Here is a 24893-nt window from a genome sequence, read left to right as displayed (position 1 = left end):
GAAAATACGTCAGTATTGTACGTTTTAGTGCCTGTAAAAACGTAAGTAAATGTACGTTTTATAGTACCACATTTTATGTAAAATACATACGAATTATCATGAGATCAAGTAGGTTTCAACGACGAATTGCAGTCAGGTCGAGACCCCGATGAGGATGACAAGCATGCAGATGAGCTTCCCGGAGACGGTTTCTGACAGTTAGTGCAGAAATGTTTTGGTTATGCAAACCGATTGTTGCAGCAGCTGGTGGCTGGTCTCAGACGATCTTGGAGGTGAAGATGCTGGTGTGGTTACACGTTGAGGCCGGTTGGATGTACTGCCAAATTCTCTGAAACGCCTTTGGAGACGGCTTATGGTAGAGAAATTAACATTCAATTCACGGGCAACAGCTCTGGTGGACATTCCTGCAGTCAGCATGCCAATTGCACGCTCCCTCAAAACTTGCGACATCTGTGGCATTGTGCTGTGTGATAAAACTGCACATTTTAGAGTGGCCTTTTATTGTGGCCAGCCTAAGGCACACCTGTGCAATAATCATGCTGTCTAATCAGCATCTTGATATGCCACACCTGTGAGGTGGATGGATTATCTCGGCAAAGGAGAAGTGCTCACTAACACAGATTTAGACAGATTTGTGAACAATATTTGAGAGAAATAGGCCTTTTGTGTACATAGAAAAAGTCTTAGATCTTTGAGTTCAGTTCATGAAAAATGGGGGCAAAAACAAAAGTGTTGCGTTTATAATTTTGTTCAGTGTATGTTATGGAAACAAAATAGCTTAAAATCTAAAAATTGACCATTTGGGAAAAAAAAATGGTTTTGCCTTAAAGGAATCATTCCTCCAAAAATGAAAATTGAAAATGTACCCACCCTCAGGCCTTCAAAGATGTAGAAGAGTTTGTTTCTTCATCAGAACAGGTTTGGAGAAATGTAGCATTACATCATTTGCTCACCAGTGGATCCTCTGCGGTGAATGGGTGCCATCAGAATGAGAGTCCAAACAGCTGATAAAAACATCACAATAATCCATAAATAATCCACACGACTCTAGTCCATCAATTAACATCTTGTGAAGTGAAAAGATGCATTGTATGCTTTGTATGTTCATTTATGGACTAGAGTTCTGTGGATTACTTGTGGATCATTGTGATGTTTTTGTCAGCATTCTGACGGCACCCATTCACTGCAGAGGATCCATTGGTGAGCAACTCATGTAATGCTTAATTTATCCAAATGTTCAGATGAAGAAACAACCTCATCTACATCTTGGATGCCCTGAGTAAACTGTCAGTAAATTTGTGAGTGATAGATAAAGACAAAGGCAATATAAATGTAAAAATAAGAGGAAATGTATATCCGCAATTAAATATCGGTCAATGCCAATGAATTAAAAACATTTCTAATATTGTTAAAATCAGCTTACCTTGCGGCTTCTGGCAGACAAAGCCATAGACGCTCTCAGTACAGACGTCATCCTGCCATAGCCCTGTCACCCGGAAGTTGTGACTGTTGGACAGGTAAGTACAATGAGGTTCTTCAGGAGATCTATAATTAGACATCTGCAGACATACACACAGAAAAACATTTTAAAATAGTGTTGAAATCAAATTACATTTCAAATATATTAAATCCTGAGTCTTTATACCTCCCAGTTATTATAGCTGAGTGGCTTCCCATTGCTCCATTTAGAGGAAAAACGACCCCGTGCACCAATCCAAAGCCCCGCTGACCAGCCATTAAGCAGCATGACGATGTAAGCTTCAATCAAAAGGCAAAAACCACAAAAATGTCAATACAAAACAACATCAGAAACTCTAATATAATGAAGATGTGATATTTACCTTGTTCAATTTCGTCCTCTATGGACACCAGAGATCCCTGATAGGATGAGCAGATGGATTGAGCATCCTGCCAGGTTTTCCCATCTTCCGGATGGGTTGGGAGATGCAGAAATAGACACTGGCAACCAATCACAAACAAGCAATTCTCAATGATACAATAAAACCCAAGAACCTAAAATAGTGAATAAAAAAAGATCATATCTTGAGCAAATGAATAGAAACACAGTCTATAATAATTCTGGTGTGCTATTAATATTAATTCATCATTTAATGAATTGTAATTCATTAGTGAGAAAAAGCATGAGCCTACATTATTAGCAGTTAATTGTTAAAATGTTTTTACTTAAAAACTGTTGTGAAAAATGTCCAGTATTTTTTCCGCTTTATATTTTTTCTCATGATTAATGAGAAAAATGACTGAATTCTATTATGTTCTGTATAACTTGGCTGCAAAACATTTTATTTATACAATAATATATTTAAGAAATATTTACATGTATATACAAGTGTAGATCAAAATTAGAGAACAACCTACAATTTCCTAAATTTCAAGGTCACTGCTTAGTCCTATTTTAACTTATCCTAACAGGAGTAGTAGGGCAGCTTTTTAAGCATATTTCATAAATTAATTGTATTCTGAAGCACAGTATAAAAAACTTAAATGAAATATTTGAAAAACAACTCTGATCAAAATTAGAGAACCCTTACAGATACCTCCAAGTTATTGGTGTTAATCTGGTACCTGGTGCTAATTTCCTTAATTATATGACAAACCCTATTTAACTGGCAGCATTCCTCTAATTTTCACTGAGATTGCAAGATGGCGGGCAGCTCTAAGGGGACTGAAACCCTGCAACAGCAGGTTGTCCAGATGAAGGTGAAAGGATGACCCTTTCAGCCACTGCACGAGAAGTTGGTCGTTCTAAATTTGTGATTTCTTGAATATTGCAGCTTTACAGTGACACTAATTCATTCAAGTCACCCAAAAAGGCTGGTCGTCCACATAAGACAAATGCACGAGAAGACAGGATAATGCGGAGACTCTCAATGGGGAATTGGTTCAACACTGCAGCTGGAATTGCTCGCCAGTTCAGCAATGAACAGGGTAAGGATCTGTCTCGGCACGTTTAAGAGAAATCGGACTGAAAGCGCACTCTGCAGTGACTAAGCCTCTCATAAGCAGAAAGAATCAAAAGGCTAGACTAACCTTTGCTGAGGAGCATGTTGTGTGGATAGAGGAGAACTGGTCCAAAGTTCACTTTAGTGATGAGAGCAAGTTTAATTTACTTGGGTCTGAGAAACATTATGTTCGGCATCAAACTGGGGAAAGACTGAACCCCGAGTGTGTAAAGTCAGTGAAAGGTGGAGGAGGAAGTGTCATGCTTTGGGGGATGCTTTCTGCAGCAGGAGTTGGGCCTCTTAGGCTATGTTCACACTTGGTGTCTTCTTTGACAAGAAAAAGTTGACAAGGGCGTCTTTTGTTGCTATAGCATCAGCTGCAACAGTAGCCTAGCGCTGTGTGGTGCAAAAATGTTGAGAAAGAGGAAATTGGCTCTTGCGTTGGCTTTTGAAGTTAACGGGGAAGAGAATGTCGGTTTACAACAACGTTTGGGGGTGCACGACATTATACGGGGAAGGAACCAGTATGGTGCTTACAACAATTTAGTCCAGGAGCTCCGGTTGGATGATGCACGGTTTGCGGCATATTTTAGACTAAACATTAAAACATTATTATTATACTAAATATTTTGTGCTCATATCACATAACTCCGAAACTAGTACGATCAGTTTATCTACCGGCACCTTCTCCATTTTTTCTTGTTCTTGTTGTTATGGAAACGACAGGTCTCGCTACTCGCTTGTCATTGGTCAGCTGTCAAAAAGGCGCTTGACGTAGGGCGTTTTTTTTTTCAGAAAAGTTCAACTTTTTTCAACTTGAAAAGATGCTCTGAGCTGCAGAAAAAAACGGCGGCGGTGGTTTTTTTGAAAACACGGTTTACTCCAAAGGATTATAATGTAAAACAGATGGTGGCAGCTTCAAAAAAAGATGCCAAGTGTGAACACGTCCTTACACAGCTACATGGCAGAGTGAATGAAAATGTTTATTCGAACCTCCTTCTACAAGCATCTCCCAATCAGCCTGCAATTTTAATGCAAGACAATGCTCCCTGTCACACTGCAAATTCCTGACAGCTGTAACCCTCCAAAATTTTAGTTGTAACCTTCTTTCGTGCTACAGTGGTTACTGTTCTCTAATTTTGATCACTGTGTTTTCCACAAAATGCTTTGGTTATATTGTAAAACATGTTAGTAGTATAACAGCTAATATTCCTTTAATTTTGAGTGATGAAAATTAACAATATTTCAGAAAAAATTCAAGTATTTATAGATTATTCTCTAATTTTGATCTCCACTGTATATTCTGTATACACTGTATATTCATATTTATATATGATTTATATTATATATACGGTGGGTACGGAAAGTATTCAGACCCCCTTAAATTTTTCACTCTTTGTTATATTGCAGCCATTTGCTAAAATCATTTAAGTTAAAATGGCTGCAATATAACAAAGAGTGAAAAATTTAAGGGGGTCTGAATACTTTCCGTACCCACTGTAAATATAAATATATATTACATTTATTTCTTAAATATATACATGTATCTGTGTGTATTTATATATACATATAAATTTACACAGTACACACACATATATTATGTAAACACAAAATTTTATTTTGGATGTGATTAATCGATTTGACAGCCCTAAAAAATATACAATACTTAAAATGATCTCAAAACAAAGAAACATATATAAAGAAATAAACCTTGTGTCCATAGTAGAACCAGTTTTCTGGGCAGCGGCCGACATAGTGAGGCTCGCGTGGATCCTCCACTAAAGACACTGTTCTGCGCTTGCACACGTAACCATGTCGATCTTTACAGCTTCCTGCTGACCACTGACCTGCACAACGTTGTTGATAAGCTGTGTTTGAGTATACTGGATAATGGTACTTGTGTGTGCTTAAGTGATTGTTTACCAGATTGAGACGACATCTGGATGCAGTTTTGGCCAGGCTTTCGGTAAAATCGACCATTTTCCCAGTTCTCATAATCCAAAGCGGATCCATCAGTCCAACTGCAGAAAGCAAACACATAAAACACACAAATCCCAAAATGAAGCTTCATATTGTACGTTCCTCTTGTGCTCCTTTTTCTTTCTTAAAGGTGAAGTGTGTGATTTCTGTAATATTTGTTGACCAAATGCAATTGCAAAAATACTGTTTATTTTGAACTTAAAAAAATAAAAATCATAAGAATCATAAGAATTATTCAAAAAATATTTTCTGCCTTTATCTTTCACTTATTATATACAACTTTATTAATGAATAAATAAATAAATGAAAAGTCAACTTTTTTTCTAATTATACTGTAAAAGAGACTCATCATGGTAGTCAAAGAAAGGCACCTGAGACCATTGTGACCACTGTTAGCAGACAAACCAATCCACCAATATTCAGAGACCTACAACAAAGACACAAATAAATATGCTATATTATATAGAAACATGTAAATATTATATTCTGCCATATGTATATACATACACACAACTGTTCAGAAATTTAAGGTTGGTAAGATAGTCTCTTATGCTCACCATGGCTGCATTTATTTCATCAAAAATTAAATGTTGTGAACAGTATTAAAATTTCAAACAACCGTTTTCTTATTTAATATATTTTAAAATGTAATTCCTGTGATGCAAAGCTGACTTTTCAGCATCACTACTCCAGTCTTCAGCGTCACATGATCCTTCAGAAATCATTCTGATATCCTGATTTGCTGCTTTATTATTATCAATGTTGAAATCAGTTGTGTTCCTTAATATTTTTGTTTTTCAAAAATTCAAAAAAGTTCAAAAGAACAGAATTTATGAACTTTTTTAATATTATACATCTCATTACTGTTACTTTTGATCAATTTAATGCATCCTTGCTGAATGAAAGTATTCATTTGTTTAAAAAATCGTACCGAGCGCAGACTTTTGAATGGTAGTGTACATAAATACATAAATAAATACATATAAAACCTTGATCATGTGTTCTCTGATGAAGTCCAGTTCCTCTCTAGAGTGAACAGAGAGCAGATCAGCACCCATCATCTTACAGGCAAAGGAGACGGACCCCCAGGGAAATGGCTTACTGGCAAAGTAATATTCAGCTCCACGGAAAAACACCCACGGCTCTTGTTCTGCACCATAAACACAAACGAGTGTCATCACCATCAACATCATCAGTGAAGATAAGCCTCTAGTCTATAGTATTTAGCTGCATTGTACTTACGGTCGCTGTACCAGTATGGTTTGACCAACTCCACACCTAAGGAAACCAAAAATCAAATACCTACATTTCAACAAATCTTGTTGTTTTGCCCCAACAAACAGACTTACACAATTCATACAACATAACTACATCTAATTTAAAAAAAAAACAATTAAATAAAAATATTCCTTGAAACCAGTGTGGAAATTTAGGAATGTCTAAGCTGGTCTTTTCAGCAAGTTGAAAATGAATGTTCCATTACATGTTATATCCATACAGCCAAAATACAGCCATACCTCTAGGGACCTTGCAAATCCATTCATATTTGGAGTCGCATGAGTGAGGCGTGAGAGTGTTTGTGAGGTCACTGTACACAGCACACATGCGAGAGTCCAATTCATTCATATCCTCAATGAACGATGTCACCACCTGCAGAATAGCATCATGACAATACTTTAACAAGCTGATGAACAGGTTCTTTCATGACTATCTCATGTCTTCTCTATTTTACATGTAGATAATATATTCAAACATATCCAAAGCATCTGACTCTCTGCTTTCTCTTTTCCAGGCCTTTTTGTTTGTTTCTCTTTTTCTATGAATTTTTTACCGGTGTGCCATCGGACCACTCCCAGGCTCCATCAGACCAAGGGTTTCTCTTAGTAAAGCCCACCCAAAACCAGCGACCCTCTGTACTGAAAACATACAAGAAAGAAAAGGCAGGAGAGAGAAAAAAGAAATACATTAATTAAAAAATTCTTAATGACAAAATAAACTAATAACATGAAATAAAAAGAATTAACATTAATTATTAATCTTAAAATTGAAATTAAATTAATTATACTTGTTAATTACCTCATTATTATTAGGCTATTTATTTATTTTTTCTTTCCAATTTTTACGAATATATACAGATATACAGTGGGGTCCAAAAGTCACTTGTCAGCTTATTTAGTTTGGTTAGTTTATTTGACCTAGAAACATTACCAGTTAAATATTTATTTATTTTGCATAGTAACTTTTTAAAAACGTCTGAAACATTCTTTCTGATTTACCTTCCAGGTTTAAACTACATTTTGAATTCCAGGTTTTCAATGTGGTCTCAGACTTGTGAACCTTAGTGTAGACTGTAGAAAATTCCAAAACAAAAGTTCCCGTTCAGGTTGGTCTCTCGACATTGTGTAATCGCTAGTAGTCCAGGTGATATGGAGCCGATTGTTTAAAAACAGCTGATGATCAGGGCTGATTATTTCCTGTCAATCAAAAGGTGTCGGAAAAGCATGTCCGACAGCAACTAGCATGAAGAAAATGTTTCTTGTGTTAAATTTATGACTGTCCGGGTTAAAGCAATAGGCCTAATAACGCAACAATGCAGAACCGTTAACATGGGTTTGATTTGACCCTATGAACCACACATAGTTCAAGCCACGGATGCAGGGTCCGCCGTTTTCCCTTCACAAAACATTATTTGTAATGAGCCTTCAATCCAATTATCACAAAGAGCTTTGTGCTTTGATACTTCTGATAAGAAACAAAGTCTTAGCTTTCAAATCCAGTACATTTCATCTAAAAATTCAAACAATAAATGCCATTTTGACGCTCTTAAGTGTGGTGTAACAGATCACTTTTGCAGCTTCAGTTCTAGTGGTAATGCTCTAACACTTTAATTCAATTTTAAACATTAACATGAATGAACTTCAGAAGGTATATTCAAAGATACAGTAGCCTACAACTTACCGACATGTATCATGTCTCATATAATCGCTCAATCAGTGTTTTAACCAAAAGAAAGACGTCAAATAAAACAGCAATATGTCATAACAATATGTCATAATTGCATTTACTTCAGGAAAGTTATCCAGTGTTTACAGTATGTTAGTTAGCAATAAAAAAAACACTAGAGGGAGCTTATTTACTGTTCATTATATATGTATGTTTTAATAAATCTGTCATGAAGGCAAGTTTTTATGAAAACTACCTTATGTGCAATTGAGTTGTATACAAACGTTTTTATTTGAGGGTGTTTTTATATCTGAAAAAGATTATTTAGATCTAAATTTAGATTTAGATCTGAAACAAATTTCATTGAATATAATAGTGTTGTTGTTCATTTTAACCTCTGATGTGCCCTGTGTAGTTTGCAGCATTAGTTGGAAGCATAGACTGTATAAAAACATGGACGTAGTGTCCGTGACGTCACCCATAGGTTTCTGAAGAGCATTTTTGAAGCTCAAAGTTGGAGGAGCTGGCCGTCGCCATCTTGGCAGCGCATCACCTTGCGTCACTCCCGGATAATCAAAAATGGGCAAAGAGGCGACCAAAACCACTTGTAAACATATTTTTTTCTGCTGTAAAGTTGGGCATTTTAACATTGGGAGTCTATGGGACTGACTCCCTTTTGGAGCCAGCCTCTAGTGGCCAGTCGATGAATTGCAATTTTAGTCACTTCCATGTTGGTTTCAGGAGAGAGACGGGGAGGTTGCCACTTGGTTGGGAGAGATTATCGGCATCGGTATCGGCAGATATCATTCGGAATAATCAGCTATCGGTATCGGCTGAGAAATTTCATATTAGTGCATCTCTAAATAATAGGAAAAAATGTATCATGGTTTCCACAAAATAAATATATTGTATAAAAAATTATTTGAAATTGTAATAATATTTCACAATATTACTGTGTTACTGTTTTTTTTACCAAATAAATGCAACCTTGGTGAGCATAAGAGACTTCTTTCAAAAGCAAAAAAAAATCTTACCGACCAGTATTGAACAGTAGTGTATAAACCCCCACTTGTGGTGGGAAAACGTGTAAACCAACCTTTGGAACATCATGGAGAGGAGCTTTTTGACAAAAGTCTGATCTTCATAGTGATGGAAACTGGCCAGATCAGCACCCAAAGCCCGGCAGAAGAACTGAGCCTCAGTCCAGGTGCGATGCATCAGGATCTTCTCACTGTGATACACCTAAACAACAAACAAACAAACAAACAAACAAACATTCAGAACATGATCCAACAGACATGAACGGCAGGAACAGACTGAATAATAATTAATCAATGGGTAAAATATATCAAATTCAAAACAAGATTATGAGTGCGTACAGTGACTCTCAATAATGGGTATATGATTATATACTCTCTGTACTACCTTGTAACAGTGAGACAGGCCTTTGCGGCTCTCCCATCCTGTCGGACATTGTGCATTCATATCTATGTGTGGCACAGGCATCAGGGTGTCATGGTTACCACTAACTTCCTGTTTGCACACAGCCAGGGCCTTAAAGGTATGACAATTTTTCACCTCCCAGTGACCTAGAGCCTGACCTCCAGACATCACCACACACCCTCCTCCAATCACTGCAGACAGAGGGAGAGAGATGATTCATTAAATGAAGAGCTTTCAGTCTGCTTGCGCCTGCAAGCCCAGGTTTATGGTGGCAAGTGTTTTAAAGGGATAGTTGACCCAAAAATTAAAAACCTGTCATCATTTACTCACCCTCAATTGGTTCCAAACCTGTATAAATTTATTTATTCTGTTAAACACAAAAGAAGACATTCTGAAGAATGCTGGTAACCAAACAACTGCTGGTAGCCACTGACTTCCATACACTCTAAAAAATGCTGGGTTATATTTAACCCAGCATTTTTTAGAGTGTAGTATTTTTTTCACAGTATGGAAGTCAATAGCTACCAGAAACTGTTTGCTTACCAACATTCTTCAGAATAATCTCTTTTGTAAAGAAAGTAAATTACACAGGTTTGGAACAACTTAAGGGTGAGAAAATGATGACATAATTTTCATTTTTGGGTGAACTATCCCTTTAAGGACTTACCTGGCTGGTGTCGGTTCCAGTTGGTGTAGGTGAGGGTTGCCGACGAGCCATTCTGAGTCAGCCAGCGGTACTCGCCAGTTCTGTTCTGGTCCTGCAGAGCTGTCCAGTAGAATCGGTACTGAGAGCCTCCCATTTCACTGATCAGGCTATTTAGAAAGGTCTGCTCAAACCTGCCGAAGAGAAACCACACACTCCGATCATGTGACACTGAAGACTGGAGATGATGATGTTGCATCACAGGAATAAATTACATTTTAAAACATATGAAAATAGAAAACAGTTCTTTTAAATTGCAATAATATTTCCCAATATTACAGTTTTTACTGTATTTTTAAGAAAGAGCATGAGAGACTTCTTACTTTTGAAAGGTAGTGTATACTAGGTAGTTTCATATTTCATGTTTTATTATTCAGTTACCATACTATTGCATTCAATTACCAAACTAGTTACAGTTGTATAATTGATGCTTTGTATTTTTTTTTGTTCTAATGCTGCCACAGCACAAGAAACAAGCATGCAAGCAAGCACATGCAGTCAGACTGAGCTTTGCCAAAACGCTCCTTGAAGATTCTGAGGCAGATGAGACTAAACACCAAACGATATGTCTGGCTGTCAACGTTCTGTCAACATTCACAGACACTGCTTTCTCTGATTAATACCAACAAAACTCCATTCTGGCGTTTTTGACATACCTGCTTTCTACAGTAACAAGAGGAGATCTGCAGTAATATCCTTTCACTGCATCCTCAAACGTCTGCTCCTGATCTGTGATTTTATAACACCAGTTGTCCTTCCTTCTCCATCCCTGCATATACACACAACACAATGAAAACAGATGCTGCAAGGCTTTAACTGACACACAGATACATTATTAATATAAAAGGACGAAGACTTGAAAGAACAATACTACCATGCTGAAACAGATAAACCAGCTTTTCCTCAAAAAATCAGATTGTTATGGTTTGTAGTGTGTAGTATAGGATTTATATGTCATATTTAGTGTGCACTACAAAGTAAGCATTGTACAGGAATTAGTCATTAGTGTAGTGTATCATATTTCTCTAAAATATTAAACCAAATACTTCTACCATATGTTCCGTAATATACTTTCACTGTTTTTTTTTTTTTATCATTTGAAACGTGCTGCCACTTAAAGTATATTCCAAAGAGCAATTAACTTCAAGCACACAAAACCTGCTCAAAGCGCACACAGTTGCATTCGTGCTGAATTAGAGCAGTACGTGATCCCAAGTTTATTTATATAGCACATTTCCCACATGATGCCGGTAGTTTTAGTTTTGCTTAAATAAATTTGTTTAGTCTTGGCATTTATCATAAATGTTGTTCATAATGAACACCTCTAGAATTTCTATTGGTTTAATACCTCTTTTCAATTCCAGTTCTGTTCTGGATACAGTTACATTTAAAGGATTTGTGGAGTGAGGGCAAATAAAATAATTTTTACAGTGTTTGTAATGTTTGTAAACATTTCATTTTACTTAAGATTTATTTTTATTTACATTATTTCTGAATGTAGTAATAAATGCAACTTATCTGTGTTTTTTCTCTCTCAAAAATGCAATTTTGACACTTATAGTCAGGTATGATTTAGTCACTCATAGTAAATAGTGCATAGTTCATTGTATAAGCAGGCAATTTGGGATGCAGCTTTAGCTGTAATTCTCTAGTGGCATCTGGCTGTTTTCACACCTGCCCTCAATTAACCCTGAGTTCAATGGCTTTACTTCGGTGTCCTTCATATAACCTAGACCAGACTGAAACAAGCATTTTAACAGCTACAAACTGACAAAATCAGGTAGCTGATGGCCAACTCTGAACTTTAATCAAGATCAAGATTTTAGGTTAAGAGGAAAGTGCATGTATTTAAAATCTTCACCATTTACACACTTTTGCCTTCAGTACAATATAAAACCATTTCAGCAGAAGTAAACGGTTGTCCTTTGCATACAGTACAAGCTGAGTAAGTGTGGGTGTGCCACATACATGACCGTGCACTAGCACTTGTGCATCTCTGAAAAGTACCCTTTCTATGTTTGGCAATAAACGTCACGTTTGTTCTTCTCGCAGCCGACTTTTTTCAAAGCCAGTAAAAGCAGGAACAGAGCAACAGAACAGATCTGAATCAGTACGTTGTTCTCGGGGCATGACCTGCTCTCACCCTCGCTGACGGCCGCTCCATCCTTCAGACACACGGCCTGTCTGCCCTCCTCACCCCCACACAAAGCCCATCTCAAGCACAACCAATCAGAAATGCAGGAAAAAAGAGAGTGCCGGTAATGAGACGGGAAAAAGCAGTTTGGTACTGGAGTTTTTTAAGACCTCCACTGAATCACTGCATTTTATTCATATGTTTCTCACGCAATGTATTTTGAATGACATGGAAAATGTGTGTTTGCAACTGTACTGGGGAACTTTCATTTTTTGTTCTTGCTGCGCTTTTATTTTGAAATTTGAACTTCAATCATATTAGTGTGGTGATGTTTACTTTATTCTACATAATAGCAGGTCACTTTATCAATTAATCATGCAACAAATAAATAAATAAATAAAAATAAACAGGAAAAAATTAATGATGGGGTACAAATAAACCAGCAGATAATGCTGGACAAACTATTCCAAAATATAGCTAGTTAAGTTTCTATTAGCTAAGCTAATAAATTCAATTGTAGGTAAATATTCCACTTTATTCATCGCTTTTTCTCTTTTATAAAGTGAACTGAATTAAATGTTTGAATGATTCAGAGTGAATCACTAACCAATTCAGGTTATTTTTGCTAACCTCTATGGTAAATGAATTTCTAAAAAGAACCGACTCAAAAGAATGATTAATTTGAGAATTGACATTAGTTTTATTTTAGTATTATTTATATACCATTATAGTATTTATTAATATTCTGAAATATTTATTTTATTTTATTAGTTTTTTAAATATATTTTTTATATTTTGTTTTTGTGTTTATAATTAAACATAGATTTAATGTATTATTATTTATATTTATTTGAGTAATTTTAGAAAAAATTCAACTTAAAGATTTTATTTTGGTTAGTTGCCATAAATACAAATAATGTATTTATATTTTATTTCAGCTTTATTTCAATTGCCATAAATGATTTTTAATAGTTATAGTTTTAGTTAACAATAACACTGATCGACATCAATAGCTCTGATTCTAAACAGCCTACAGAAAATATCAGACACATGAAAAATGTGTCACTGTTGCATTTGCTACCAAAACATAAGCAAAAATGACTTCATGATCTTTAAAATTCATTTTGTTACTTTCTTATTTTAATTCAACAAGACTGCCATTGGATTTATAATTTCATTTCTCCTCACCGAAATGTATCATTATGTGTGTGTTGAAGTACGCTCTCACCTCTGAACATCCTTCATCCCATTCTCCAGTAGGATGCTGGGGAACAAGGCCCCTTGCCTTACAGATTGCTGCATGCTGCTCTTCGCAATCTTCAAACTGCCATCTGCCTTCCTAAAACACACTCACAATTAATCCCTCATCAAGTACAGAGGAAAGTTCAAAAAGGTCAGATCTGTCATGTGACCGGGTGGATGCCTAGACCGCTGGTTTACTGCTGTGACTAACGGGTGACTGTGCATCTGATTACCCAGGATAAAGCTTTCATGCAGTGACTGTCTCTGAAATCTGATCTAACCGTTTTCAACTTGCACACAGCTGCTGTCTGATTTATGGGGTGATTCTGGACATGTGCTTGCTTTCTGACCACATACTGTATGCTCGGTCTATGACTAATGCCCTGTGACATTAATCTGATCTCCGACCTCTGATCTCACCTTCCAGTCCGCGGTAACGCAGATTTGTTTGTCGCCATGGCAATGGGAAGGTTCCTGAGAGTACCAGGATGTGAATGTGACGGGAGAGCCGTCAGACCACTGGACTGTTGAAAGTTTGGCCTCCTTATGCAAGCCGATCCACACCTTAGAGTTGGATCCTGAAATAACCAATAACATATTGTTATCACTGTGACTTCAGTAAATGACACTATAATGCGAAAAACTATTCTAAAAACGATGAAATTTCATTTCACTTTAGTATCAAATCCAGCCAACCATTGGAGAGCAGTTTCAGTAGTAGTTCCTGTTGGGAAAGGGAGTGGATGCTGACCAGTTCTGCCTCCAGAGCTTTGCATGCGCTAGAAGAGCTGTCCCAGCTCAACTTCTCCTCCACGCACCGGTAACAAAACGCATTGTGGTCCAACCAACCATCAGGACAAATCGTCTCCTTATATTGCCAGTCATCTTGTATACAAATAGACAGAAAGAAGATTTAAAAATTATTTTTAAAAGTAAATACTGCAGATCAGACTGCTGTTTAAGTTTGAGGTTGTTTAAGATGGCCTCAATTCTTTCCATAAGACCTGGAAAGCTTTCTTAGATCACTTTAAATATTTACTCTGTTCTCCTATCCCAGTGCTGATATGCTGTAACTGACTCCCAACAACACCTAATGGGAAGACGGAAGATACATATTGAAGAGAGGAATATTTCTTTGTTTGTTTGTTTATAATTTTTCTCATGTAGATTTTTTCCTCTTTTTATTCATATTTAAATTTATTTATATTATTTTCTTTCTTCCTTCCCTTTATATACTGTACATGGTGTGGGTAACTGGTTATAATATAATATAATATATTATAATATAATATACTATAATATAATATAATATAATATAATATAATATAATATAATATAATATAATATAATATAATAATACATTATATTATATTAGTGGGAGGGTTGGTTAAACTGAGACAATCTGTAATTTTTTTTACTTTTCATTGAATGTACCCTTTTGTATTTATCTGGTTAAATACCAATAAAAAGATTATAAGTTATTCTTTGATGAATATAGAAAGTTCAAGAGAAGCAGCTTAAAAAAAAAAAATTGTAACATTTTAAATGCATTTACTGTCACTTCTGATCAATTTAATGTATCCTAGCTGAACAAAAGTGTTAGTTTTTTATGAAATTTGGGGAATGAATGAATGAATACAAAATAGGGCTGCACCAATAATACATTTCTGTCCAGTACTGAAAAATCAGTAATTATTTTCTGGTTATAAATAAATTGCTGATATCAAAATTCTATAGTATTTTGTCTAAAAAGAAATAAAACTATTTATTTTGTGATATAGTAACGGAACAAAGTGTTTGAATGAAAGTCCTTAGCATTATGTGAATCGCTCTTGAAGAAGTAGAAATTCTAAAAGGTTCTTTGTATATTTGTCCTGCAATAAAAACACCAATTAAAAAAAAAAAAAAACACTACTACTGACCAGACCCAATTTAAATATTTTTTTTATCAAAAACTATTGGTTCTATATTTAAAAATATATTTAAAAATAGGTATTGATTTCAATCAAGCCAACTTTATAGTATCAAGCCAATCCTAGTCTTCTTATATTGTTGCTGATGACCCCGGACATTTCTATATTTACACACACACTGTGAGAATCTGTGTGTTTGTGTGTTTTTGATAGCCAGGGCCAGGAGTTCAAACTCTAGATGGGACACAGCTGTTGTGCATTTGAGCAAAACTCAGGACATGCCCACATTCTTCTCTTTCAAACCAATCACAGTCAATGCTGACCATCATGGAAACAATAGTCACTAGTCTGTATCTGACAGCGGACTCATTCCAGCGCTGGAAAATGACACACGTTTTACGTAATACTGGCTGTTATATGCTGGGGCTGAAGCTTAAACTAGACCAGACTCGAGAAAACCAGGTGAATGGAGAGTCTGGGAAAAGTCAGACATGTTAGAGGAAATGACAAAGAGCTATTAGAAACGGTTGGATGGACAGACAAAAAAGCTGGATTAATGAAAGGGAAAAATTAATGACCAGTCAGATCACTCATCTCTTTACCAAGCGGCTCGGCATTGCGGTTGTGTTTGGTGGTTTTCTTGCAGATGTAAGGCAAGGCTGACTCACAGGACAGACTCTGCCAGGAACCCAGCGTGGAGTTAAACACCCCACACTGCTGGTTCTCCTGCACCGGCGTGGAGGTTAGATCTGGACAGGAAGAGATGAACAAACAGTGAATAGGGTATTTAAAGGAAATACATACTCACCCTCAAGTTGTTCCAAACTTGATTTCTAACTTCTGTTAAACAAAAAAACTTTAATAATATCCCTTTAATAGGTAATACTGCCCATGAAGAACAACTCTTCTGCCTAATAACATAAGCCAAAGTACCTGCGGTATAACTGACAAGAGCCAAAGGAGATCCATCAGACCACTGCCATCCCCCGTGTTGACTGAGATGGTTTAATCCAATCCAGACCATCACACCCATATCTAAGAGTCTTCCTGGTGGAACACAACAACAGCAGTGACACATCAATGAAATACTTCCATGAAACCATGTCTATGTAAATTCATGACTTTCTAAAACATCTAGGTTATAACATGTTCAAACAAACTCTTTAGTAACAATCCCTGGACTACATAAAAAGAAACAACAAGATACTATTAAGTATCTACTACATACTACTTACTACATACTATTAAGGTCTAACAAGACGAACAAAAGCACCATAAAAGGTGTCCATATGACTATTAAATGTATCTTATAGTTTCAGAAGATTGGGTATATAGTAGTGACATGGACTACTTTTTGAGAGCTAGACAGTATAACTAACCATATACACTGAAATAATTCTGTTTTTAAACCAACGCTACATTATATATATATGCAGCCTTGGTGAGCATAAGAGGCTTCTATCAAAAAACATTTAAAAGTCTTAATTATTCCAAACTTTTGACCGGAAGTGTAATTTCTAATATCCTTCAATGGAAAACAGAAGCTTGGCCATTTAGCCAAAGATTTTCTTTTGTGTATCACAGAAAAAAAAAAGAAAATTCACAGTTACAGTGACAAAGAGGTAAGTGAATTTTAAGTGCATTTATTTATTAACTGGCAACAGCTTCACCAGTGAGAGCATGCTCATGAGATCATCTCCAGCAGCTAAATTTAGCTGGCAAACACAACGGCTATGCTGGTTATCTAGTTATACCAGCACCAAACCAGCATTAGCAACATGTCAGCAAAGAAACACAAAGAAATGATTTCAAAAGATCTTTTAGTGCAAACATTTGAGCGTGTGTATACCTATGATATAGCTCTGTTCACTGGACTGTGTGATGGACAGAAGACTCCCACCCTGTGCTTGACAGGAAGTAAGAGCTTGACTCCAGGTGAGGATGGAGTACAAGTTAAACTGATAACAGGCATTCAGCTCTGGATGGCTCTCCCAGAATTCATTGCAGTCTGACACTGGAGAAAACACACATAGACATGATCTGTTTGATTCCTTTAGTTAGATAGTATATACTCAATATACAGTACACTACTGTTCAAAAGTTTGAGATCTGTTTTTTTTAATGCTTGTGAACATGTTAATGTGAACATGTTTTTTAATGTTTTTTTTTTAAACAGTAATATTGTCAAATATTATTAAAATTTAAAACAACTGCTTTCTATGTTAATGTCTTTTAAAATGTAATTTATTTCTGTGATGCAAAGCTGAAGTTTCAGCATCATTACTCCAGTCTTCAGTGTCACATGATCCTTCAGAAATCATTCTAATATGCTGATGCTCAAGAAATATTTCTTATTATTATCACTGTTGAAAAGAGTTGTACTGGATTTTTTTTGTGTGTGTGGAAATGGTAATACATTTTTCACAATTTTTTGATGAATAGAATAGAAAAAAACAGCATTTGTTTAAAATAGAAATCTTCTGTAAATGTCTTTACTGTCACTTTTGATCAACTTCAGCCCTTGCTGAATAGAACTACATAAAATCCACAATCTTTTGAATGGTAGTGTACAGAAAAGTAAAAATGTCCTATTTCAATTACTTAATATGTGGTTTTACCTGGATTAGGGCAGAAGCCCCATTTCTCATCTTGATCATAGCGGTTAGTGGTGGCACACCAGAGGTGACGGTCCTCTCTGCCCTCAGAGGTACAATCCCAGAACCATTTATTGTTGTATTTGAAGGGTATGGAGCAGGTCATCCCACGGGAGTTTCCTTGTAACGTGTGGATGTCTGTCAACATCACGAAAACAACAGTTATAGAACAAGCAGAAGCTGCACTCTTAAAAATAAAGGTGCTTCACGATGCCATAGAAGAACCTTTTTGTCTAAATGGTTCCATAAAGAACCTTTAACATCTGAAGAACCTTTCTGTTTCACAAAAGGTTCTTTGTGGCGAAATAAGGTTCTTCAGATTACAAAAGGTAAGAAAGAGATGGTTCTTTAAAGAACCTTTGACTGAATGGTTCTTTGTGGAACCAAAAATGGTTCTTCTATGGCATCGCTTGAAGAACCTTTTGAAGCACCTTTATTTTTAAGAGTGCAGAAAGGAAATTCATATGACTGCAGCCACATCCAATAAACCTCATCAAACAATCCACTGAATGCAATACTTTAAAGTTGTCAACCAAAATGGGACAGTCATCAATACAGATACCTAGAGAGCAGGTTGACTGAAGTTTAGCTTTGGTAAGTTTAAGTTTTAAGTAATGTGGTGTGAGTGACCAACATGTGGAATAATGGAGGACAAAAACATAAAACAGGAAATATCATAGAGAGGACCACTGGTAAAGGTCAGTAAGTCTCTTAAAATATCAAAAAGATTGTAAAATCTATATGGTTTGGCTCAAATTATTATTATAAATTATTATTATTATAAATAAATAAAAAATATTGTGATTTACAAAATATATTATATAAAAAAATGAAAAATATATTTTAATATATTTAATATATATTAAGATGTGTACATTCACATGTACTCAAAATGTAAGAATGTAATATTTTTCATATATAAGATATTATATAAATTATATATATGTTATGAAAAATATATTACTTTTTATGTGATGGTTACATTTTTTAATTTGCCATTAAATTTAAACTTTTCTTGAAAATTAAATAAAAGTTTTTCAAAACCATATGAAATCAACACAAATGCAAAGAGTGCAAGTCTAAAACTTGGCACATAGGGCCATTCACACCAAGGATGATAACTATAACTTTAACTATAACTATAAAGTTTTAATTATTGTTCTACTGCTATAAGAATAAAAAGGTTCTTATAGCAGACACAGCAATAACGATAATGAAACAGGCACAATTTTGTTGGAATCACTTTCAAAAAGATTTTTTTCCAGCTAATCTGTCTGTGTTTTAAAAACTGGACGCAGAGTTATTACATAACAATATTTATCATCTTTCATAAATATCAGGTTGGGGCAAGTTGTCATTTTTATTGGGGCTAGATGCTATGTGTTTATATGTTGTAAAATTAACCAATTTTTTAATGACAACATTTGTTGGCCATAAAATAGGCAATCAGAATCCATCTGATTTCAAAGAGCTCAAACATTTAAAGTGGCAGGCACGCTTATAATAAACAGAACGTTATCATCCGTTGGTGTGGGCGTTAATATAGTTATCATTATAGTAATCTTTACAGTTACCGTCCTTAGTGTGACAAGGCTTTTAAACTAAATTTTTACTTCTGCTTTATCAAGGACACTTTTATTTGTCGCTAATCCCAGTTTTAAAAAATGTGTCTGAAGACATCTTGCCTTCATATGGGTAAGCGCATGGCCCTTCACCGGCTGCACCGTAAATCCTCCACTGATGCACTGATGTGGTCTTCCTCACCACCACTTTGGAGTCCACCACCGTTAGCTTATTATTCATCGCACTATATAACATGCTGCTTCCACAGCGCCACCACATGGTTGGGAGGGAAACGTCACACTCAAAGACGCCCACATCAGGCTGCAGCAACTTGGTCGCATTGATCCCAAGACATCGTTTGGTGCCCAGATTGTAGAGACGGTGCCGGGACACCCATTTCCAAAGCAAGGTGGCAGACGGGGGGTCACAGCTGGTCAGAGATAGACCGGATGTGTCCGCTGAGAGGCAAAGCTTCTGCGATATACTCTCCAACCGGAAAACACCTTTATCTGAGTCACACAAACACAGATGCACAACAATGGTATGCATGGCAGGTTTCAAATTGATCAAGCTAAAGCATATCTTCTTGTCGTATCTAATACACTTGGAGATGTGAGGCCCTAGGGTTTTTTGACCAGTGGGAAAAGCCTTTCTTTAGGGGTATTATATAGCCATTTACATGCAGAGCCATGTTAGATTATAAAGGCAAGTGATATTGGAGATTCGAAGGCATTCAGAGGCACTGAGGTATCAGACAGGTCTGATTATGCAGCAAACAGATAGAAAGATAGAGCTGCTATCTCCAGTTTCACCTCCACAAAATGGGGCTTAATATTTCAGAGTTCTCAGAGCCGACAGGGCTGAGGGTCTTTTGTGGGCGTTGACACGAAAGAGTAATTGAAGATATGGGCCAAAGACAAAGATATTCTCAACCAGTCGAACACACACACAGAGTATTGTCAAACTTCAAAGGGAAGTTATGCATTATCCTCGCCATATGTCTGAAAGCAGGAATATGCTTGAAAGTATAGGAAGTATAGGATTTTCTTGTCTGGTAGTGACATTTTTATTTAGCTTATACTGAGAATGGGAATAACATGTTAAGATATCTAGGGTGAATACTAGTAAAGTATGACACACTCTGACCATTTTTCATCTGCACTGTTTTAAAATGTTAATAAAATGGCTTACTTCCTCACACAATACCAACTCAAGATCATTACATGCTCTTGAAGTGGAAAAGATTAGATTGTTGTATTATTGTAGATTTTTGTTTGTCCATACAATGAAAATCAGTATGGCTCCAGTGTTGTTTTGAACCCAATTGTCTTTAATTGTATGAACAAAAACAGTGGAAACACTCTTTAAAAGAGTTCAAGTCACACAGAGGTTCATTTTTGGGTGAAAGTGTCCTACTTTACCTGCATTCCTCCTACTTCTTGAAACTGAATGTGTTCCACGACCATAAATATCTCAGTGACAGATTAATTATTTGCTATGTGAGATCATAAAACCCTCTGGTACTGCAAGACCCAAATGGGACATGTAGAGCGTGTTGTTACTGGTCTGAGGTGTGTGTTTATGTATGTGCTGACCTCAGCTGACCCTGTTTATAACCAGCTGGGTGACTCACAATGCTGGCTCCCAAGTGACACACATAATGATAAATGCATACCTGTAATGCAGTGCTAATCACTTTGGAGTAAAGCATCTGCCAAATGCATGAATGTAAATGTAAATGCACTGGGATGTAGCGAATCAGGCTGTTGGATGAACTTCAAAAACCCACTGTGTCCTTCAGTGGGGGACATACTTGTGACATTCTGATTATTTGATTATTATCTGACTATTAGAGGAGAAGTCATGCAGTATACTGTATTATCTGCAAGATTTGTTCAATTTTAGGCTTTAAGGGAAAATGTGGACAACATGCCAAATTTCATTGATTGATTGATTGCCAAATTGATTGTTCATTACTTAAAGAAAAGAAATATAGAATCTAGCCTCTTGATCACTCTGTCCATCTATAGTGATAGATAGATTTTAATTAAAAAATGTGTTTTAAAAGCAGTGGGTTTGTATGCTAAATGTTAAATAAATAATAAAACAACAACACTATATACAGTCAATAAGTGTCACCTATATAATGATGTTAGATGTTAACTGAAAAGTTGAACTGTGTTATCAACAAAAAGTTATATGTATATTTACTCATTTATTTGTATTTATTTTTAATGTATATTTCATTTTAATTTAAAAAACAATATTTTTCTAGCAGTGGTTTTGTATTTTAAATGTTATATAAATATTAAAACCTACACTATATTCAGCCAAGGTTACCTATATAATGAAGGTAGATGTTAACTGAAAAGCTGAACTGTTATTTACAAAGGGTTCTATGTTAAATTGTACTGGGGCAAGTTGTCACATCATTCATTTATCGCTACGGTGGCCAGACCAATAATTTAACATCTTTTTCTGCTGTTTCCTGTCAGTTCTGCAGTTTCATCAGTTGGTCTATGTCATAACTGTTTAACCATTTACATTTAGCTGAGATTTCATTGTGACAAACATACTCAGTCTGTGTCATGTCCCAAAGGTCAACAAATGTTCAATAACTTTTCGGAAAAAGTCAGTCATTGATTGTCAGTCAAAGTCTTTGAGGTATATGCCGGTACAAAAACAACCCTTCACTGAAAATATTATTTAGTTCTTTAGTCCAAAGTGTACTTTTTACAGTTGTTTCCGAACTGTTGTATCATGTGATAAGCATCCGCCTATCGGTTAGTTTGTGTGCAGAAAACTTTCCCTAAGACAAGGGCAGCAGTTGTGCAAGTCTTTAAAACACATTACTAAACGTATTTAGCTTACTCTCCCGTACGAGACTGAATGACACACCACCCAGAGAAGAGCTGGACTATGCGCTCTACATACTAATGTAATCTGCAGATCACTTCATCTACACGACAAACTCTTGATCCTGACCAAACCCACGCGCTCATGCCACCGAGCAAAGTATCGTTTCATAAATACAGATGTGTCGCGCAGGCCGATTGCACTTACTGTACAGTTCGAGAAGCTGAGTTTTGTTCCAAACTTCAGTTTTGTCCGACACTTCCGCAGCAGCACAAGCTAAATTACTGACATAACACAACATATAAAGGACATAAAGCGCTTCATGGAAGCGAATACGATGAGTTTGAGTGTATCCTCGCATTTTCGCTGGAGATGCATAGACTGCAGTCTGTTTTTCTCCACACTTTCCGCAAGTTTTTGGGATTCTCTACGTCACCGGTCTCTCTATAGGGCAGTAAAGGGCAAAATATTCCTCTCCTCTTACAGCCCGTCTGCTCTGAACGCGACGCGACCAAATTCGAACGCTTGCAGTCAGATGCGTTCTAGATTCCCGGCGACTCGCGTCTCTTGCTTAATATTTAGCAAGAAAGTAGCCAAAGCATGGCAATAATAGGGTGACCATATTTTAGTTTTCCAAAAAGAGGACAGTAGGGGGCGGGGTTCACCTAACAGTATACGTAGCAAGGTTTTTTTTTGTTGTTGTTGTTGTTGCTTATTTTGTTTTTATAATAAATAAAAAGAAAACAAGTAGAAAGAATAGACAAAAATAGGGAATGCTGTTGGAGGGTCATTTTTAAATAAAAACAAAACAAGTCAATAGAACAGAAAAAGAATAGATTATGCTAATGTTAGAAGATCATTATTTATAATAAATAAAAAGAAAATAAGTAGAAAGAATAGAGAATGCTAGTGTTAGAGGCTCTTTTTTCTTTATAAAAAAAAACAAGTAGGCTAGTTAGAATAGAAATAGAATAGAGAGTGCAAATGTTAGATTTGAATAAAAAAACAACAAGCAGATAAAATTAGAATTAGCATTAGAATAGAGCATGCTAGGGTTAGAGGGTCAAATTAAGATGAAAGAGATGTGTTTTCAGCCGTTTCTTGAAAATATTAAGGACTCCGCTGCTTGGATTGAGTTGGGCAGGTCATTCCACCAGGAGGGAACAGTTAATGTAGAAGGCCATGGAAGTGTTATCATAGGTAGAATGCAAAATGTTTCAATACAAGCATTTCGGTCAAATGCAATTTATGCAATATTTTAAACCTTTAACCCACTTGGGAAAATCAACCCATGGCAATAGTTTAAAAGTAGCCCAATTCTGTGGAAACAACGCGGACTTGGCAACCCTGCATCCAACAAGAGCTACAGGAGTCAGTTTTGACTGATCAAAGGTCGAGAATAAAGAGAGATGACTGACAAAACCATGCTGGAGTATTTGCTGCTCAACAGATTCTGAGCTCATTGACAAATATCTGATCTTGTAAGATGTGCTCCCTTTACAGAGTGCGTGTGATCGCGAAATCGAAAGTGAAAGTAAACAGCGCAAACGCTCATTCAAAAATATTTAAATACACCGCATTCTGAGAACGGCGCCCTGATGCCCAAAATTATATACAATATTAGAATGTTTAAAGGAGTGGGCACGAAAATCACGGGAGCGAAACACATGTTGCGGTCAGAAATTCAGCGGGAGCGGGATTAAGAAAACAGCCAAATCCCGGACATTTTGGGCAATTAAGAAATCCCGGCCGGTGTTGTGCCGAATTCTGCACCTCTGCCAGATTATGCACCCCCTCATTGAAGTCGCTACCTGAGGGAATCCCAACCCCACCCCTAATCCTAACCCCTCCCCCACACCTACTCCTAAACCTACCAATACTAGGGGGTAAATAATCTGGCAGGGTGCAAATTTCGGCACTACACCGCACGTATTTTTGTAGGTCCAAAAAGAGGACATGTCCGGGGAAAAGAGGACGTATGGTCACCCTAGGCAATAGGTATATTAAATGTTACATTAAAAATACAGATCATGTTTTTAACTCACTGCACTGCAAAATGCAACACAGAAGCTGCAGTGCTTTATATTCCACGAAAAGATTCATTTACACTGCACGAAGCGTCATATATGTATTTACACAGGAATTACAGTTGCAGAAAAAGTCTCATGAAATTACTATTTTAAATATGAAATTATTAACACTGCCTTACCTTGACTGTGTAAAGATGTATTTAACGAAATAATGTGATAACCTTTTTTATGGAAAACCACCAAATATATTACAAAAAAAGAAGTAGACTTACTTTTTTATTTTTTTTATTTTTTATTTTTTTTTACATTTGATCCAGCAAAATCATAATATCTAATTACAAAAGGCTCAGCCTCAACTAACCAATCACAAACATCTGTGGGAAGTCGTGGCCTAATGGTTAGTGAGTCGGACTCATAACCCAAAGGTTGTGGGTTCGAGTCTCATACCGGCAGGGATTGTAGGTGGGGGGAG

At 36.3% G+C, this 24893-nt stretch overlaps 1 protein-coding gene across 1 annotated transcript in view; it reads right to left on the bottom strand.

Annotated features, from left to right (window-relative positions):
* Positions 1-23013, bottom strand: part of LOC107674555 (secretory phospholipase A2 receptor-like) — a 48080-nt gene extending 25067 nt beyond the window's left edge. Inside the window, exons 1-23 of the mRNA XM_016468558.1 lie at positions 22599-23013; positions 19658-20044; positions 17937-18110; positions 17168-17332; positions 16252-16365; positions 15921-16067; positions 14102-14290; positions 13826-13983; positions 13392-13502; positions 10686-10798; positions 9994-10163; positions 9309-9517; positions 8980-9125; positions 6772-6856; positions 6458-6590; positions 6183-6218; positions 5930-6090; positions 5312-5367; positions 4884-4981; positions 4671-4807; positions 1842-1959; positions 1646-1758; positions 1424-1559 (exon numbers count right to left, since the gene is read on the bottom strand). Of these exons, the coding sequence (XP_016324044.1) occupies positions 1424-1559; positions 1646-1758; positions 1842-1959; positions 4671-4807; positions 4884-4981; positions 5312-5367; positions 5930-6090; positions 6183-6218; positions 6458-6590; positions 6772-6856; positions 8980-9125; positions 9309-9517; positions 9994-10163; positions 10686-10798; positions 13392-13502; positions 13826-13983; positions 14102-14290; positions 15921-16067; positions 16252-16365; positions 17168-17332; positions 17937-18110; positions 19658-20044; positions 22599-22752 (3310 nt within the window). The 5' untranslated portion in view covers positions 22753-23013. The remainder of the gene's footprint in view (positions 1-1423; positions 1560-1645; positions 1759-1841; positions 1960-4670; positions 4808-4883; positions 4982-5311; positions 5368-5929; positions 6091-6182; positions 6219-6457; positions 6591-6771; positions 6857-8979; positions 9126-9308; positions 9518-9993; positions 10164-10685; positions 10799-13391; positions 13503-13825; positions 13984-14101; positions 14291-15920; positions 16068-16251; positions 16366-17167; positions 17333-17936; positions 18111-19657; positions 20045-22598) is intronic.
* Positions 23014-24893: the final 1880 nt, after the last annotated feature.

The sequence above is a fragment of the Sinocyclocheilus anshuiensis genome, unplaced genomic scaffold (genome assembly GCF_001515605.1).
Source record: "Sinocyclocheilus anshuiensis isolate Anshui unplaced genomic scaffold, SAMN03320099.WGS_v1.1 scaffold572, whole genome shotgun sequence".
Taxonomy (NCBI): domain Eukaryota; kingdom Metazoa; phylum Chordata; class Actinopteri; order Cypriniformes; family Cyprinidae; genus Sinocyclocheilus; species Sinocyclocheilus anshuiensis.
This window is presented reverse-complemented; position numbering and strand designations above follow the sequence as displayed.